Below are 21,263 nucleotides of genomic sequence, written 5' to 3'. Positions count from 1 at the left end.
AAAAAAAAGATAATACACCTACAACCCAAGTATCATTGATATTTAAAATGTCATTTACTGTATTATTCTCTTTTCTAAAGGTAGCATGGATCTTGTATGTTATTATCTGATATTATTATGATTATCTTGTTCTTGTAATTTTTTGCTCTAATCCAGTGTGGCAAAACTTATATTTAATAGGCTGAAATATATGTTATAATACTATTTAGAAAAGCCATTACCAGAAAATATAATACTGATGGACTACAAAAGAGCTTTAAAAATAAAGAAGGAATTCAGATTTGGCATTTTAAATAGTGTACAACAAAATATTGTACCAACCAACCAGAAATCACACAAAGGGTTACCAAGGTATTTTACTAGCCTATTGTAGTTCAAAAGTAAAATAAAGAGAGATTCGTGATGAAGTGTGTTTTTACCTAAAAATTAGAATTGGATGACATGACAGATAAACTTAAGATGAAATAAGGAAACATCCCTCCTCTTTACTTCAGGTCTACCCCAGGGCCCAGAAAATCATGGAAGATGAATATCTCTGCAAAGCCGTCTTGTGGAATTCCTACCCTATTGTTCCATCAGAGGATGGGTGTTAGGGATTGCACCTCACAGACAGATTATTGGGCCAGTTGCCTGCCAAACCCAGCCAAACCACAGAGACTTATATGAATCCAAGGCCATCTGCACAGAAACCAGGTGTCTATGCGCCTACTCTGTCCTCCCCCAACTCCTTTGGTGCATCTCTGGCCACAGCTGCCTGCATGATGTGAGTAAGGGGATTTTGCAGAAAATGTAATAGCATGCTGCAGCACAGGGCCAGAGAGTACATCCACAGGCTCTGCTCTGGCTGGACACTAGACATGGTGTGCCTTAACAGACCACCAAATAGAAGCCCTGCATGTCTTATCTACCTTTCTTTTTTCTACCCATAAAGCATAACACGATACGTGTGGGCTCACATGGAGCCAACAATCATCCATTTCTTCTCTATTAACAATATTGTGACATACTGTAGGTGTATATGACATTTAACAAATATGTAGGAAGACAAGATTCCTGCCCTGAGTAGCTCATTTAGACAGATCCAATTATTCAAGGATCTGGTATGACAGATGATCGTTTTGGAAAGAAGATAACTAATTTAAGGTTTCTGCTTTGTGTGTCTTCCTAATAAAACACTCGACAGAAGTTGGAAAGGTGATTCACCTTACTGAGGTGAGAATGAACATGAACTATTAGATAACAATTACAAGATAGAGAAAAAGAAAATGTCTGGTTGGACAAGACTGCCAACTACTTTATGCTCCATTGTAGAAAGAGATGTTCCTAGAGGAAGCTTTATAACTGAAAGGATGAACAAGAAGTAATGAGGTCAATGTTCACAATCCAGGACAAACAACGGAATATCTTAGATTCTATTTTGTCAAAGCTCTCCTGACCAAGGACAGGAGAATGCTAACTGACAACATGAAATGAAAGACTAGAGAATGAGACCAAGAAAAAAAGAAAAAAAAAAAAGCTATGAATTTAAACACCAACAGTGGTATGGATGGTCATAACTTTAACAGTCAAGGTGTTCATTTGAAAACTTTTATCCTGGAATAAATCCAGTACACAGTATACAAAAAAAAAAAATCAACCTTTTTCTTCCACACAAATGTATCCCTTGATTATATAATAAATGCTAAAGATGGATGGTCTGAAATTAGGTGACACAGATGATACAAAATTACTCAAGATACTTAAGTCCCAAGCAGACTGGGTGACTGGACAACAAAATAGCAGATGAAATTCTATGTTTATAAATTCAAAGTAATACACACTGGAAAAAATAATCCCAATTATACATATAAAATGATGGGCTCTAAATTAGCTATGAACACTCAAGAAATATCTTTGAGTCATTGTGGATAGTTCTCTGAAAAACATCCACTCAATGTGCAGTGCCAATCAAGAAAGCGAACAGAATGTTGGGAATCATTAAGAAAGGGATGTATAATAAGACAGAAAATGTTATATTGCTTCTATATAAATCTATGATACACCCACATCTTGAATCCTGTGGACAGATGTGGTTGCCCCATCTCAAAAAAGGTACATTGGAATTGGAAAAGGTTCAGAAAAGCGAAACAAAATGATTAGGGGTATGGAATAGCTTCCATATGAGGAGAGATTAATAAGACTGGACTTCTCAGCTTGGAAAAGAGAAGATTAAGGGGGGATATGATTGAGGGCTATAAAATCATGACTGGGTGGAGAAAATAAATAAGGAAGTGTTATTTACTCCTTCTCATAACACAAAAACTAGGGGTCACCAAATGAAATTAATAGGCAGCAGGGTTAAGACAAACAAAAGAAAGTGTTTCTTCATACAACGCATATTCAACCTGTGGAACTCCTTGCCAGAGGATGTTGTGAAGACCAAGATTATAACAGGGTTAAAAAAAGAACTAGATAAATTCATGGAGGATAGGTCTATCAATGGCTATTAGCTAGGCAGGGGAGGGATGGTGTTCCTACCTTCTGTTTGCCAGAAGCTGGGAATGGATGACAGGGGACGGATCACTTGATTACCTGTTCTGTTCATCCCTTGTGGGGCACCTGGCATTGGCCACTGTCAGAAGACAGGATACTGGGGAGATGGACCTTTGGTCTGACCCAGTATGGCCATTCTTATGTATGACCATAGGTAACCACTGGTAGCATGTCTCCACAGGACTGAAGATAGAGGACTTCCTGACACAGTCTCCTGTCTTCCAGGAAAACCTAGTCCTCACCAGATTCCTACCTGTTGCTTCCCAGCCCTATATAAGGTCGAGAGATTAAAAGGGATATCCATCCTGACAGCCTGTTGTGCAGAGGTCTGAGGAATAAACAACAGATATTTCCCCACCATTTCACATATACATACTGGTTACCCCCAAGCTCCGCAAAGGAATCCCTGCTGACAAACTCTCTGTGTTAGTAATGGACTCCCTATTTCATGGCCCAGGAAATACATTCACATGAGCTCCCTCCAGAGCTATGCACGTGAGGGTTGTAATGATGCTAGTGCATGAGACAGGAAGTGCAACTGATCATTAACCAAACAGTGAAACAAATTCTACGTGAAGTGATCGCACATGCCCAGAGTAAACATATGGGTGGAAAAAACATTTAAAAAGTTGTGCAGCGGCATTTAGGGAGTAAGATTAATTGGACATGATGGTAAGAGGCAAAACAGTAAGATATACACATACTGCAATATTGGTGTTGGCCCTCTTCAGGAGGTGCACCATCTCTTGAATAAGAGAATACAATATTAAATTTCTACTGATATATTTCAACCTCCCTGCAGTTTATCAATAGAAATTATTCTGGTTGAATAAGATCACTGAACCCATTCTGTCTGAAAATGACCACATTAAATGAAGCTTTACTAGTTTGTATTTTACAACTTTAAAGACAATCTGCTGGAAAGGGATTTTTTTTTTTTAATCTTTGATTGCTGAATTCTCTATTTCTTTGACTGACACGGAGACAGAATTTATAGTCAATCAAATTTTATACTGTTACATACTAATAGATAACGCTTATTCTATTGGCTGCATCTTGAACTTATTTAACCAGTCTTATGCTCCGTTTAGTTTAGTTTCCTTTATTCAGTGTTCTAAAACATTTTTTAATGTATAGGTAAGATTTTAAAATATTTTCTATTTATTCTTGATAGGATTAGGTTTACCTTTATTGAGATTTTAATAACTTAGTCTGGGTATAATTATGAATTTTTAATTTCTGATGCCTGGAGAATATAACTGCTGTGGCAACTAAGATAAGTAATGTAGTCTAATATTACCATCTGTTATTTTCTTTTCTATGCCATTTTGCTTTCCTTTGGTGACACTGTTCACACTATCATCTACAAATAGAACTACAGTGCAAATGTGTTTTTAAAATTATTCTTGTAACTTTCTTTGTGGAGGACTCTGTCAGCATACAAATGAGTCCTACAGATGCAGGAAAACATTAATTTTCACAGAACAGACAAAGCAAAACAGAAAGTCCATCTGTTTCAACAGTGCTGTTTCCTGTCAAGTCAGAAGGGGGTGTGCCACCAACATCAGTATCATTTCCTCATTATGTTTAGTTCTAGCCAGTCAGCCCATGGCATTCAGGCATGCCTTCATGATGATACATATATTGGGCCAAATCCTGAGGTCCTCATCCAGTTTTCACTCAAACAAGTCTGGGTGAGAAAATAATTAAAGATTTTAGCATTTCACCCATTGCGAGAATATACTGAAAATCACAAAATGCCAAAACCAGAGGACCTCACTGACATCAATGGGAACTTTCTTGAGTAAGCAACTGAGTACGGTCCTTCAGATTTGAGCTAAATATTGAAAGACTATCCAATTTGGACTAGATTATTTTCAAAAGTGCTTTTTAAATGGGGAATTGATCATTTGTGAAATATGCCAATTTAGCAGAGAAGGAGAATCTGCATCCTCTATTTAGCCACCGAAAAATAGAGGACAGGCCATGAGAATGCACAGTTCCAAACACCGTCCCATCAAGTTGCTTCATCACCATGGCAACATATCTTCATTATGCTTCAATGGCCACTCAGTCCTGGACCAGTTGGCTGAGGCTGCCAGTGACAATGCCAATCAGTGCCAATTATGATGGTAGTTCTTGTATCAGAAAATGGACTGAGATCATCAATTAATTTTACACAGACAATCAAATGTCCAACAGATGTAAATGTATTATTGCTATTTGGTCAAATTTGAATCCATCAGAAATATACTCAATCAGTGACAACTATAAAGGACTGTGTATTTTAATGTTAAAATATCAGATCTTCTATTTGGTTAACTGAAAAATGGCACTTTTCACCAATTTAAGTTAGCCTTCTGTACAATGGATTACATGGGCTAGATAAAGAGGTACCAGTTAAATAGATAATTATCACGGTTATTTAGTATCACTATGAAAATAGAGTAAGACGTTTGTTAATCTCATCACAAGTGGCCAGTCTCCGACATCTATATTGGCATCAAGTTGCACCTTACTGTGTCCAACTATTTGGTAAAGTGAGAAAATCTGGACCAAAGAAAAAATGGGCTTAGAAAAATATTTTATATACCATTTTTAATAGGACTCAAGTTCTGCTTTATGCCACATATAAACAAAATGGAAAGTAAATGACAGTCAATATTAAGTTGAGAGAGCGAAACTGTACAGAAAATGACTATATGACTACAGAAAGCAACATACCCCTTAAGGATCAGTCTTTAACCCCACAAATATGAAGTATATGAGCTATATTCACAATGTAACAAATTTCTTTGCTTATTTTACTGGTAAAGATTGTGCACAGCATGCCATGCTAAATCCAGCCTGGTTTTTATACATTTCAAATGTAAATACATTGGTGACATGTGTAATATAAAATTTTCTTCGACTCAGTTATTTTGTTTTTAGAAAATTCTATTCTTTTCATAATCTGGTTCTGTAGCTGCTTTTCTGTATTAGAAATATAATGATTTACAGTATAGCAAGTTGTTTTCAGTTTTTAAAACTACAGTTTTTCTCTTTAGTTCCTGTGACTTCTAAGCCTGTAGATGATTCAGTACTGACATGATTTCTTTCTAGCAACTTGAAATAAATCCTGTCTCCTACCTCTCATAAGAATACTATTTCTAGCACTTACTGCTGTAGCTTAAACCTCAAATGCAAAGGCTCCCGAGACTTTTAGGGTGAAATTCACCCTTCACCACACAAAAATCAAGTAAAGAGACTTCGCTGAGGAACCTGAGGACTGGAATGCAACCACTAAACTGTAGATAGACTGAGGGTAGGGTGGGGCAGGCTGACCCTTATACAGGAATTGTCACTACAGCCACTCTGCACGCCCACCTGGATTTTCTGGGTCCCTTGGATCCCCAGTGCCTGCCCAGTTCATTCAAAATGGGGCTGTTATTTAGAGATGACCATGAGTCTTTTTCCAAGCAATGCTGGAAGTACAGATGCCCCACTGCAGAAATTTCATCTTCTCACTGTCGCCCCCACCCTCTATAATCCCATCAAAGCTCTTAAAGGTAGGTAACCTTAGCAGGGCTCTATCTCTTTAAATATAAAAGGATTTTGCAGTAAATATTCTTCCAGATTAATAAGAAATAATTATAGCAAAGCAACAGCTCTGCTAAGGTTAAGATGTATTCTTTTTAGAATCTGCCATTTTAATTAAACAATTGTATCACTAAACACAGTTAGGGATATTTTTAAGGAGTGTTTGTTGGGTCTAGTGTCTGTATTCATATAATTGTTTATATGTGTTTTAATGCCACACTAATTATTTGTATGGCTAAGATAACATGATATTTATTAGGTCTTCTGATCATAGTTAAGTTTCCAATTGTGTAAATATTGGAACAAGTCCAACTCCTGGGGTTTCTCTCAGCTCCATAAGTGGCCATGAGTTGGGGAGGGTTGGAAGCCTGTGAAAAACCCTGAAATATGTATTTATTGCTTTTACCTGTGTACTAAAATATAAGTATTATACACTCATGTAGATCTCAAATGCACAGCTAAGGTCATCAAGTCACTCCAATTAAGAGGACCTTCACAAGGCCTGTGAATCACTTAAATCGCACTTAAGCCCTATTTTGAGGTCTTAAGTGGTGCACAGATGTGAACTGCACCCATTGACATACGTGTGCACACACACACACACACACACACACACAGCGCTTTTTACTAACAAGGTTTATAAAAAGAAATCAACTAGTTGAGAAGTATGGATAGCAAAGTGGTCTCAAACACTATGAAAATGATAAACAAGTTATCCTCTAGAGCAATGGGTCCAAATTCCATACCAGATAGCAGGTTTAATTGGAGGATAAAATAATTTGAGATAGACCCTGCGCAAAGCCACACAAAAAACTAACTTTTGAAAATACCTTGATCATGGAAAATTGCAGTTTAAGGTTTTCAAAGTCACCTCAGAAACTCGGAGTAAAGATACTTGGATTTAGATATCCAACTTGCTAAGGTACCTATCAAAATCTCAGCAGCACTACTCACAAAAACATTGATATTTGGATTATTCAGAGAAGAAACACACATAGCAAATGCAAGTGAAGAGTATGTGTCTGTAGTGCACTTAGGGATGTATGGGTATATTTTATAGCTTAGGGTGATTTTAAAGAGGCATAGCAAGTCACTTGGGTCAGACTCCCACATGGGCCTGGGCTCCCTTGGGAAACAAACAGTACTTTCAACTTTTACTGAAAGCTACTCAAGCTCGTTCAATTCAGGGAGTCTGAATTTTACATATATGGAAGTATGATTAAAAGATCTGAATTAATTGGTTCATAATAAAGAACCCTGGGCACGTATGTTGATGTTCTTCTACAGCCTGTATATGAATAAGATTCTTCTTATTTATTGACAGTCAAAAAAAATCACATTGCTTCAATTTATCACTACAAAATGTGTCTCTTAGGAAATTGTCACATTAAAATGCTCTGTGTATCATTATTGATCTGTCTGCAGGTAGCCATTAGATTTGTTAGTTTAGAATAATGCATTTTATAGATCTTTCTTAAGTTAGAAGCTTTATAATATTAGAAAATAATAGCTATAATTATTTAGGCCTTGAGGAGCTTATAGGGAAATTTCACGCTTTTGTTTTTAGGGATGAGGAACCCAGACTAAATAAGCAATCTAGGAATATTACTGCATTCACATAAAAGGTAGTATCTACATGTGCATATAGCTCTATTATTTTTATCCACTTATTTGTACCACATGCATAAGATGTGCTAGATACCTCAAAGTAGAGATAACAGGTGCTTATAATTTGGAATTTAGATGTAATAACAAATTAGGAGGATTCTGACTTTAAGATCTTTGATGCAGAGACTGTCTTCTATTTTTATGTTGTGCAGAGCTTACCAAACTGATCCTGGGAGGGGCTTCTGGACATTGTTATAATACAAATATAATAAATGAGTACATGTAACAAAGAGGGGCTTGTCCTACGCCACAGGCCAAGTATGTAGTGCCTACCCAGTCTCTTTCAAGCAGGTTTATTCTCTTTCACAAGTAAACAAACAGAAAACAGTCATTTAACTCACTCTGCTCTCAGGTTTCAGGGTCATCAGCACACTGATCCTGGCAACTTCCAATTTCTAGTCAGCTCCCTTCCTGAGCACCTGGCTGCTTTTACCTGGAGCTCCACTCCACTGTGGTTTCCCTTCCCCAGGCAAAGCCTGGCCCAAACAATCTCACCCCAAACCTGGCCTCTAGCAGCCTTTTTATAATCGCAGGTGTAGCCCAGTCCATTTAATTGGCTGCATTGGGCTTACCTGCTCTGACACAGGGGAGCTGGGCCCAGTCTGCTTGCAGGCACCAGCTGCCCAGTGACCTCTCTCTCCGCTTTTAGGGGGAATAAATAGTGGGTTTTTTCCCCCCCAAAGACATAATTTATAGCACTTCAGGACTCCAAATTTCCCCAAAGCAACCAAAATATTCTCCTTAGTTGCTTAGCATAAGAAACCCCATGCAGCATTTCACATAAATACTGCCCCAACACTGAGGGTTTTTTTCAGTTCCATGACTCCTAACACGATCCCTAATGCAAAACCCTTAGTCACAGTTTCCCAAAGTCTTATACAATGGGGTTACGGTCATGCACCTAGCCTCACCTGGCACAGTCAACATACAGTCTAACCTTCTACACCTAGACATTGAGTTTCCTACCTACATAGGCTTTTCAAGCTCTGCACACAGTTTATATTTTAGTCTCAAATTCATGGAAAGTGAAGAGTAGGTGTTCTCCTTCCTCCTCAGTGAGATGAAGATCTGTCTTGAGTTGTTCTCTCTTGTGCTTGACGTTCTGTAACTCACATTCTGGTGCTTCCAATCACTCTGTAAGCTCCCCGGTCTGAAGGGTGGGAGCTATAAGACTGATACTCACTATATCCTGCCCCATACCAGAGCCTTATGTCCATGGCAGACCCCTCATGTTGGCCTCTATCTGTTGGTATGATCCCATCTGAGTCCCCACACTAACTTGTATAATGGGGAATTTAGTTGGGTCCCCACAGGTTTGAGACTCAATTTGGGTCTCTCAGTATCCTGCTGAGACTGGGACTCTGTCTTGGCTCCCACAGTAGCTGGCTTACTTTGAGACTCAGTTTCAGCTGGCTTCCATTCCCTGGTACTTTTCCCTATTTGGGTCTGAGCCAATTCTTTTTGCAGGATCAAGCATTGTTGCTTCTCTTTCTCAATCTCCACCCAAACCCAGGCTAACTCTTCTTCTAAAGCCAGTAGGTGTTTGATAATCCCTCCCTCCCCATGAGCTGCTTACATCATCCAACTCTTCTTGATACTTGCTAAGATGATCTCTTAGTCCTTGGAGATGGTCATGATCTCCCTCTCAGCCTCCCTTTGCCATCTTTACTATGACCCCTACCCTTACTTCCTTTTCTAGTCAACTCCTAGCCTCCTTAGTTCTGGGTTGTTCTAGTCCCTGCTTTATGAGGGTTGAGAAACCTACCCAGTGACTCTTAGGAACTGTTGGCCAAGGCAGATTCTTGACTACCTTGATACATAGTTGAGCACTCTGACCCTGAACCTCCAGGTCAGCTTTGGCTCTGGGAACCTCCAGGTCAGCTTTGGCTCTGGGATCTCTCCATGGATACATGAGACCTGTATTGGGAGGTGCTGGTCTGTTATTTATCCTTGTCCAATCTTCGTTGTCAAGAGTGCACACATAACCCTAGTCTACATGTCCCTTATCCACTCTTCTTCCCAATCTACTGGTACTAACCACAGCCTGCCCCCCTGAATTCTGAGTGGACCCCCACCACCTGGTCCTGCTGTAGTAACAGCCTATGTAGTGACATTCCATAATCAGACAACTCTATTTAATGTGCATGGCCTGGCCACACTGGAAGCATGTGATGGGGCTACTTGGTCCATCCCATCCAAGTGTTTCTGCTAAACTGTGGAGCTACATGGCCCCTTGTAGTTCCTGTGTCCCCCCCCCCCAGGTTTTGGCCCTTCATTGTCTTTTCCCCTTGACAGCTTCCCTGGGACATCCCTTGTTCAGCCCTCAGGAGTTGGTCATATCGCCCTGATTGCTCTTCTCCTTCAGCCTCAAAAAAGGCTTCAGTTTGCTACATAGCTTCCCTACCTGAGATCAGCTGAAACCACATTGCCCTGCTCTGTACTCCCACAGGTAGAATCTTTAGGAATTATTCCAAGATAATCTGGCCCATAACCTTCTCTATTGAGCTGGTCTCAGGGCAGAGCCACTGCATTGCAAGATCTCAGTTTCTGGGCTGTTATGCCCCTGGAGGAAACAGTTCCACCTGAAACCAGTGTCTGTATGCCCGAGGAGTCAGCCCTAATCAGTCTGAAATAGCTACCTTCATTACTGGATAGGAGTTTTCCTGGTCATTGCTTACCACTCAGTAAGCTCCCTGTGCATCACTGGTAAGGAACGGTGCTATTCAGGTCACCCATGTCAAACTCTCCTAGGTCACTCTCTTTGCCACCCTTTCTAACACAGGGAGAAAGACCAAGCGATCATTTTCTGGTCCAAACTTCTCCAGGCCCAGGGCCAGCCAACCGAGGGTTCCATCACTGGTTGTGTTGCCTGGTGCTCCTTGGACCAATCATTTCTGCAGCCACTCCTGCTGTTGGAAGTGGATTTCTTGACACCTCTGTTGATGCTGCAAACTGGGCTTCCTGCTGCTTCTCTCAATTCTCCATTAATTGAATAAGTAAGGCCTGAGTCTGCTGTCGCTACTTTCGTGGCCACTATATTGAAGCCCTCTGCTGCTGCCGCTTTGTCTCAAACAAGAGATCATTTCCTATTCCATGGGCAGGCCAGATCCCAGTTCTGGTACCACATGCAACTGGGAGGGGATTCTCTCCCCCCCCACTCACCCAGACTATTGGCCAACTATGTAGTGCTGCTCCGCGTTTCTTTCAAGTAGTTTTTTTCTCTTCCACATGAGAGTAAATAAACAGAAAACAGTCTTTTAACTCACTCTTTGGTCTCAGGCTTCCTAGTGTCCCTCCCAGGGTCACCTTGCAACTTACAAGTTCTAGTCAGGTCATCCTCCTTCCTGAAGTAGTAGTCCCAGGGCTGCCTCCCTGAGTACCTACATTTAATATTTTTATTAGTTCACTTATGGCTTTATGACAAAAGTGGTTTTGCTTGTAGTATCTTATTTAGGGTGGATAGCTCCTGTATCAGCCATGAAGTGGCATGATTTGCCTAAGAATGAAAATGAGCAGTCCCCTGCCAGCTAGTATCTCTCTCTTAACTGGGGATGCATGTCACCCATTATCAAAGTTCTCTCAGCAGTGTTTTCTGAGACATATTTTTGCATTGGCCAAAAAGCTCTTCTACTACATAAGTGGGCAGCACAACTCCACTTCCACCTCCACAAATCTGTATCCATTACTCTGTCAACACACTTGAATGGTAAATGTCAATTAGATGTGTGTCTATTTTTACTGTGAATGGTCAGGGCACACCATAACATTCTTGCTAAGCCAGAAAAGTTCTTCACTTTAAAAAATAACAAAACAATAAAAATAAAAGCCAGCCACCATGATTTCAGTATGCTACCATTGGTGTGTCATTAACATAAATATACAATACTAACTTGCAATAATCACCTCACTTGTAACCTCTCTGCTACTGGGGGATTGCAACCTCTTTTGCAGAAGAAATTTCAGGCCCAGACTTGCAGACCTTACTCATACAATACTCCCGTTGAAAGAAATGAGAATTCCTATAGTCCTTGTTTATGCAGATTTGGTTCTTAGTGACCTTGGTGGCTAAAATAATCCGTATTGATATTACCAGAGTTTATTTCCTCTTATTTAAAATAACTTTTAATAATACAAAAGTCTGTTAGTGTATGATTATCTAATCAGAAATTACTATCCATAAACATCCATATTTCAAACAATAAATCATTGTTTGTAATCTCAGGGTTTGTCTACAGGGTGGGGTAAAGCACCCTAAGGGAGAGTGAATAAGAGGAAATAAACTCCGGTGATATCAATACGGATTATTTTAGCTGCAAAGGTTACTACGAGCCAGATCTGCATAAACAAGGACTACAGGAATTCTCATTTCTTTCAACTGGAGTATTGTATCAGTAAGGTCGCAAGTCTGGGCCTGAAATTTCTTCTGCAAGGGAGGTTGCAATCCCCCAGTACCAGAGGGGTTACAAGTGAGGTGATTATTGCAAGTTAGTACTAGGTTGTGCAAACTCATCTGCAGTGGAAAGATAAAAAATTTGCATTCAAAATTCCAAGTAGCAAAAAAGTTGAACATCACACAGTTCTACCTCTCACAGGCTTTTTCCAGCAACTAACTCATTGGAAAGAGAGAGCAAGTCACTAGTCTCATCATCATTAATTTATTTCCTCGACCTCAAAGAGAATAAAGATAAAAATGCTTTTCCAAAACACTTGTGAAGAGAACTCAAACTGTGGAAAAGGTTGGACATCTCACAAGTCTGAGCTTATGAAATAAGACAGTGGCTTAATAACCACCAAAGGCCCAAACCTTAACTTCAGAGATATTTTTACCTACATAAACAGACAGCAGGATTAGGCCTCAGCCGCAATATGAAAGAAATGAAGTACAGAAGCACACCAAGAGACTTTTTTTTCCTGCTGGAGACAGGAAAAATGAATTAACAAAGGCAAATGAAGCATGTGTCCACAGGCAAGAAGATTTGTTTCTTCTTTCTCTACAGGAAGAAAGGTTGAGCCCTATCATCTCCAAATGATTCCAGAAAACAATGCAGAACAAAATACTAAGTTCTAGTTAATCCTCCATTTATGTTTGTTAGAAAATTATAGGAATCTGTTTATTATAAGCTTACTGAATTTTCACGACTAGTCTATTGAACCAAAAATATCTATTTTAAGTAAACTGAATGATAACTGATAACAGCCAATATTGTATATGGACAGCAGTATACTTATTGTTGCTCGGCAACCAGCAGAAAGCATATCAGATAATAAAAGAGGAAAGATACAGTATATCACAAACCCACATCTATATAATTACAAATGTAGGTTTAGGACCACATTTTCAAAAATGGGTCCAACAAGTACACCCCAAATATCTGCCATATATTCACACACACAAAGGGTCATTTGTGGATACAAACTAGATATTTACATATGAAAGAGTGTAGTGAGGTATGTAATTAACAACTTTGTATCAATTTATAACCAATTTGAGTTTCCCTGAACACCAACTAAAAATTATTTTAGTGCATCTTTAAAAGATTGTGAGAGGTGCTCGTAAGATTGGATGGATTATCTTTTGTTAAAGAGTAGTTACTTTTTAATGACAGCCATGTTATGAGATAAATTGATTTAACAAAACCACAGCCATTTTGTGCACTTAGCCACCATAACCTAGAAGCCACCATTACCATGTAGTTAGGAATAACTTGAGCTTTGCATAAGCATATGAAATAGCTGCAGCTGCAGTTTTGCAGATAAGGATAGAAAGTAAAATTGGAAGAACCATGAGAATGAGTGGAAGTGTGTATATTTGACCTTGGATCTGGGTGTTCGTGATTATGAGTTTTTGCTGATCTCATGACTAGGAGCTGCTCGCTGATGTTAGGAAAGTTGTTAGTTTGCAAGTTATGTGCTTTGTTTTGAGCAAACTATAAAGAGATAAGTCAGTGTGTGCAAATTGGAGATGTTTGGATAAGTTTTCTATGAGCTCAGAGGCTGACATCCCACTCCCCAGCGGTTAAGTGGAAGGCTGCCCACCAGAAACCTGCTGCTGACCACTCAACACCATCTCAGACTTTGGGCAACTATATCTGGGTTTCTCTAGACTATTAATATTTTAGAGGTGTGCTGTAGACCTAATAAAAAGGACTTTTTTGGGGAAGGGGGGAGTGAAAACACTGAAATGTATGCCAATCATTTATCAGATGGAGAAGCTGTGTCCCCATCAATTTATTCCGAAAACTGACTGGAGAGGGGAGAATAGAAGTTACCATACTATGATATCTGAAATATGGCAATATAACAACTGTGTTTATCTTAGACCATCCTGTGGTAACTTTTGGAGAAATGTTGACTTTGAAATGGGGTGAATTGCACACACTAATGAAATTATAACAGCATTATATGGTATGGGCACAGTTCCCTACACTAACATAATTTGTAAGTTATAAGGTCTCCACAAACACACACTCTTACACACTAATAAAGGCCTCCATTCAGACAGTTCCATTTTCCCTGTCTTTCTCTTTGTGAAACTTGACTTCAGTGATTTTGCAAATATGAATCAAAGAAGTTATGGTGTAACCCAAGCTTACACTTAGAGCAACTGACATTTCACATTTTTCAGTTGCACAAGATAAGTAAATATTATAATAGGTCTTAAAATGACATTTGAACTGTAAAAATTGCTTAAGTGTCTGTTTTAAATTCTCTTGTTCATAGAAGATAATGTATCTGTCAGTGGTGCACTAGTTTTTAGGACAATATTGTCAGTTCACATCTATTGGTGCCTTGGCCCTTCTTGGTAGCTGGAACTTATCCCACTCTCTATGTCTCTTCGGATACTTTTCTCTTTATTTCTATAAAAAAAGCTACTTTCTACTACTACATACCACAGGTGCTGACTTTCCAGTGTGCCGGGGGGTGCTCAACTCCCGGCTTTGCCCTACGACCCATCCCCACTCCAACCCTTTCCCTCAAGGCCCCACCCCGGCCCCACCTCTTCTCACCGCCGCTCCCCCCAGCCCCACCTCTTCCAGCCCCATTCTGCCCCCTCCCCTGAACACACCATGTCCTCGCTCTTCCCCTCCCCCCAGCCTCCTGCATATCATGAAACAGCTGATTGCAGTGGGCAGGAGGCGCGTGGAGGGAAGGGGAGGTGCTGACTGGCGGGGCCTGACGGTGGGCAGGAGGCGCTGGGGGAGGGGAGATGCTGATGATAGGGGGCTGCCGGTGGGTGCTCAGCACCCACCATTTTTTCCCTGTTGGTGCTCCAGCCCTGAAGCACCCATGGAGTCTGTGCCTATGCTACATAGGGTGTTCTAGCTATAGTGCAAAGAAATAGACTGCAAAAAATTCCAGCTAGCACATAAGTTATGATACTTTGAGCTACCAAGTACAACTATTTTTTAGTGTAGCAACAAATCAACAATAGAAAGTGAGTTATAAGTAATAACTTTCTTATTGGCTCAATGCACCACTGACTCATATCAATCCTCCACAAAAGTATCATACATTTGAATTCCAATACTGCCTTAAGTGCTGTTAGTTAATTTGCATATAAGAAATGAACTTGTTTGCATATCAGAAATGAACTCTTCAAAAATATAAAATGCAAAGAAGTAACAATACATTTTATAGTTTTTCCCCTAGATTAATTAGAATTTGGTTGCATTTTGAAGAGTTCATCATAAATTGAAAATGAAATACTGACGTTTTGCTAGAAGGAGTTTTTTCAATAGTATAGAACAGACTCATGTGATTTGATTATAACATGACATTATTGATCTGACTTTTTATACTTAGATTACACTATTCTACAATGAGGACTGAAAACACTGCTGTCACAGGTAGTACACCTCTACCTCGATATAATGCTGTCCTCAGGAGCCAAAAAATCTTACTGCATTATAGGTGAAACCGTGTTATATCGAACGTGCTTTGATCCACTGGAGTGCGCAGCCCCGCCCCCCCGGAGTGCTGCTTTACCATGTTATATCCTAATTCATGTTATAGAGGGTTGCGTTATATCAGGGTAGAGGTGTATTCTGGACCACTCATTAATGCAGGGGAAATAACACTTCTAGCTCATAATGTGGAGATAGGCTTATAATAACCTATGTCTACATATAAATCATATAAATTACATATGGGTATCTTATGTCAGATCAGAATTTCTCCCTATATCCTTTTAAGTAAACATTCACAGATATAAACATTACAGCTACTTATTCTCTCTGCTTTTTCCACAGCTTACATCAACTTGGTACATCACTACATTATCCCGAAACATTTTTCAACTGGCTTCTTCTTTTTTAAAGCAAACAGTCACTATTAAAAACTCGGTATTTATCAACAAGATTGTGCTTTGCCATCAGTTTACAAAATTATCCTTTAGGCCAGTGGTTCTTAACCAGGGGTACATGCACCCTTGGGCAGAGGTCTTCCAAGGAGTACATCAACTCATTTAGATATTTGCCTAGTTTTACAACAGGCTACATAAAAAAACACTAGTGAAGTTAGTACAAAGAAAAATTTCATTGTCAGTACAATATCTATATTCCAATTAATTTATTTTATACTTGTATAGTAAAAATGAGAAATTAAACTGTTTCTCAGTAACAGGGCCGGCGCTTCCACTAGGCGACCCTAGGCGGTCACCTAAGGTGGCAGGATTTGGGGGGCGGCATTTTGCCGCCCTCTGCGGAAATTCGGTGGCGGGGGGTCCTTCCTCTCCGGGTCTTCGGCAGAAATTCAGCAGCGGGTCCTTTACTCACTCCAGGACCTGCCGCCGAAGTGCCCCGAAGACGCGGAGCAGAAGGACCCCCGCTGCCGAAGACCCCAGGCTCCCTGAATGCTCAGAGGAGGAGCGCTGCCACCTAGGGCGGCAAAAACCCTGGCACCGCTCCTGCTCAGTAACAGTGTGCTGTGACACTTTTGTATTTTTATGTCTGATTTTGTAAGCAAGTAGTTTTTAAGTGAAGTGAAACTTGGGGGTATGCAAGATAAAGCTGACTCCTGAAAGGGGTACAGTAATCTGGAAACATTGAGAGCCAGCGCTTTAGGCTGTTAGGCAACATGTTAAACTTGCTGAGTGTGTAGTTTCAGTCCTACAACAACCAAAATTTGGGTATCAAAATGGATTTAATAAAGAAAATTATGTGAAAATTGGATGCTATTAAAATACTTTGAGAAGGTTATATGTTTCTATATCTGTAACTGAGGAATGACTGTATGATGATTATTGTAGCTAAATTATCCAAAAGTCTACCATTGTATTTTCCATCTGGAAATGTATGCAAAAACATCAATAGCTATATTCTCAACGAAAGATTCCAATTCTCTGTTACACCCTATCAGTAAAAAAGAACACTATAATTTGCCAATATCTACTAAGCAATTTTCCATTGAAATATGTAATTGTTATTTGTAACAAACATGAAGGTTACCCATGCATGTCTTCAGTACAGCAAAGGCAAATATAAATTAAAGTTACAATACATGGAACATGCCAACAGAGATCTGTTGCTTAAATCTTGCTTTCACCTTCAAAACACTTTTGCAGATATTAATTAGTATATCATTATACCATACCAAATGCATTGACTAGTATCATCTCTATTTTATAACTAGATAAACTCAGGAGGAGAAAGGTCAACTGAGTTTCTCAAGGTCAGAGGAAGAGTCAAATATCTGAGCCCTTGTTAAAATTCCGGGCCAAAATCCTGACTTCACGGAAGTGAGTGACAAGACTCCTACTGATTTCAGCAAGGCCAGGATTGCACCTGAAGAGTTTATGTCTCTTACTCCTGTGCAGCCACACTGATCTCTGAAGAAGTTTCTTCTAACAGATACATACACCTTGGAGCAAACCCTCCTCCCCCATGCATTTTAGCTTATTAGTACTTAAAGTATTTGACAGAAAAAGAAACCATTATTCCCTTGGTATAAGGCAACACAAGTACTAAAAATAAAAACTAGGTATATTGAAGAATGCATACCCCATATGTGGCACGCAAGGATTGCTAGCAGTGCAATACCTTCACCATCTCTCCTGCTCTAAACTTTTTTGGACTGAATCAACAATCAGACAATCTGAACATTCTCTTTGTCAAAACTGTTAATCGTGTTGCACTCATATCTCTCATATTCCTTTTTTTTTTTTTTTGCAATATAATGTAGCTCTGAGATACAAGAAATAAAAACAAACAAAAACGGATATTGACTTGAAATTGTTTTTAGTTCTTGAGAAATCATGTATCTGAAGAGAATATGGAAAGAGCACTACAAAACAGCAATTGTAGCAAAGTTAGTTTTTAAGTGCTGGATCCTACACATTTGGAGGAAAATGTATAGTCTGGCAAAATCCTGCAACTATTATGTTTTTTACACAAATTGTCATCACACTGATCTGAAACTTCGGTTAGCTTCTTTAACTAGTACGACTTATTTTTTCCCCAAGTGGGATGCGTTAGGAACAATAACAGGAAGGCATAAAAAAGCAGGTCCTCACAACACACTTCATCCAAAATACTGAAACATCAATGGAGTTTAGCTGTAAATATGATGTCAGAATATGGACTCCTTCTATACAACACATAAAAAAAGAGTGTACTTTACCTCACTTTTAAATTGCCTTGTTGTGGCTGTCCATCATAAATTGACAAAATATCAAAATCTTCCTCGAGGGCAAAAGTGTGAAATGACAGTTGTATCCGGTTACGTTCTCCTGTGATAATGATCCATGTGCAGTTGGCATAATTTGGATAACCATGAGGAAATCCAGGACTTTCTATTGTACCATTTGGTCCCTGTACTAAACCTCCACAATTCTGACCTGGAAAAGAAGAAATGAAATTATGTCATTTTTTGTAATACTTTTCTGCTGCTTTTTACCCCATTTGTTTTTAACTAATACCTGAACTTAATTTTTTGACAAATAATCTTTTCGATGTTCACACAACAATCTTCTCCTTGGGCCCAATTTTCAAATGTCATCATTGGGCATTCTGAGGCACCCATAACCTTGCAGTCAATCATTAATGCAGTTATTAAGTATCAAATTGAGCACCCAATGCAAAGTTTTGTCAGCTAATGTAAGTACCAAAGTTTGAACAATAAATTACATTGTTTTATAGTGTTTATTTAAAGCTATAAACTTAACAGAGTTTGTGTTACTCTGAAACACATTTTAACACTGAAAGCTAACATATAGGCACATTTTCTGAATTACTTGCACTGAATACTAAGAGTCCTACATTTATATGGTAAATCATTATATAGTACATATTCTTTAATTTATGCAATCAGCAAAGAGTTAATTTTGTCAGATTTCAAAAATTAATATGAAGGATCTGCTTATCATGTCCTTACTTCTAATTTTATGCCTCCCGCAGAACTTTATGAGGGTACAGCAACTCATTCACATGAAGTCCTCAGCAAAGAGACTTAACTCACTATGAACACTTCTGCTAACAGTGTAGCTGGTTTCCTTAATCCTACATACCATAGAGATACTGAAGCTCGGAATTACTGTGAAGCTTAGAATTAAATTGCCTTATGATTAATGAAATATTTGTTTGGGAATAATTTGAGGACATGTTGTGTACTACAGTGCTTAGATTCTTATGTGTAGCTCAAGCATTGTAAAAACAAATATAATCCCAGCATTTAATGTTACATCTAAAACAGAAAATTATTTTAGACTACAGTTTTATTTTTAACTTCACACTAGAAGGTCTCAGAGTATAAATCTTTTTAAAAAAATGTTGTCTAATGCTTGTGGGAGGTTTCTAAATCTTAATAAAAGGATTTAATAAAAAGGATTTGCAGGTTAAAACTAAGGAACTAAGAAGTAACCATTTTCCACTAAATTTTAAATCTAGCAATAACTCTAATAATTAGATATTAAAGGTCTGGGGATTCAATAGGTCATTAAAAGTAAAAGCTTTTCTAATATATTCACTAATTGTTTCATATGAAGCCAATACAGACATTAGTACACATTTGTGAACAGTGAATGCATTAAATTACAAAACACAGCATGTTTCAGTTACACACTGTTTAATTGAATTTTCAAATGTTCTCATAGAACCTTTGGCAATCCATTGTATTCCTTCCCCAACAACCATAGGGGAAGGAACACCAGCAGGGAATTTCTTTGGTGTGCAGGAACTCCCTCCTCACAGAAAGCCAGTACAGCCAGGTTCTGTGAGAGCCTTCCCACTCCACCTGAACACAGAAGGGATCCAGAGGGTGGAGCAGAGCTACTGAAAGCAACCTGGCAACTGACCTAAGACCCATCACAGCTGCCCCTTAGAATTACAGCTCTGTAACTGGCATGGAGAAGAATCTAGCCTACTATGTTAATTAAATCTGCAGATGCTGCAAAAGAGGGAGAAATAACACAAAGGAACTTAAAGAGGCTACCAATATGAGCAAAGCAAGGACAAAACACAATCCAAGAATGCAAGGTAGAAAGGGGGCAGTAGGTAGATCGAGAGTGCATATATATATATAAGGAAGCTCGATTTCAATTTCATCCTCAGCTAATGACTATTTTCATGCTAAATCTTTCCCCCTTTTTAGGCTCTCTCTTGCAGCATAATTTCAAAGCTGAACATCTGAGGTCTCGTTAATGTAGACTCAAGTTACCCTGCAATCTCTCTCTTGCTTATCAGTTTTTAATCCATGTGCTTAAAATGAGCAACACACCAAACCTATGATGTTCAGGATCAAGCCTCAAAAACTATTAAAACAGGATCAAGGAGATAAGGTGAAAATAAACGTTCTTTAGTGTGATGAGTGAGGCTGTGTAGTTACTTCCTCAAGGATTTTCTTTTTGTTTTATTTCCTGTCCCCTAGTGTGAAACTCAACCTTATCTCGTCCCATTGTCTGCAGCCTCTTCTTTCACCAGTTTGATTTTGTTTTTCTGTATGTTTATTACCCTTCCAATTTTGATATTGTCCATAAACATGATCACCATTCAATCTGTATCAAAGAAGCACCTGACAAAGAGAACCTTGTGAAGAGAACCATAAAGGGGCCAGTACCAAGAGCTGCTTGGGTTCATTTGCTTTTATTTGCATATATTATATTTTTTTAATTTGTTGTTCAAAAAAAGAACCCTGTAGAAATCATAATCCTTGGCTACAACTATCAACAACATCAATGACTGAAGATTGAGAGATATTTAGAGAAGCTGTTCCATTGACCACCAGAAGTGTTTTCATAGATTCATAGATTCTACGACTGGAAGAGACCTCGAGAGGTCATCGAGTCCAGTCCCCTGTCCCCATGACAGGACCAAATACTTCCACTCTAGACCATCCCTGATAGATATTTATCTAACCTCCTCTTAAATATCTCCAGAGATGGAGATTCCACAACCTCCCTAGCCAATTTATTCCAGTGTTTAACCACCCTGACAGTTAGGAACTTTTTCCTAATGTCCAACCTAAACCTCCCTTGCTGCAGTTTAAGCCCA

General features: G+C 39.0%; 1 protein-coding gene across 1 annotated transcript in view; it reads right to left on the bottom strand.

Annotated features, from left to right (window-relative positions):
* The window catches only part of CSMD1 (CUB and Sushi multiple domains 1), a 1,946,356-nt gene that overhangs the window by 1,605,166 nt on the left and 319,927 nt on the right, over positions 1–21,263 (bottom strand). The window contains exon 2 of the mRNA XM_054023823.1: positions 18,397–18,613. Coding sequence (XP_053879798.1) covers positions 18,397–18,613 — 217 coding nt within the window. The remainder of the gene's footprint in view (positions 1–18,396; positions 18,614–21,263) is intronic.

The sequence above is a fragment of the Malaclemys terrapin genome, chromosome 3, assembly GCF_027887155.1.
Source record: "Malaclemys terrapin pileata isolate rMalTer1 chromosome 3, rMalTer1.hap1, whole genome shotgun sequence".
NCBI lineage: Eukaryota > Metazoa > Chordata > Testudines > Emydidae > Malaclemys > Malaclemys terrapin.
Note: the sequence above shows the minus strand (reverse complement) of the source record. Positions and strands in the feature narration are given on the sequence as shown.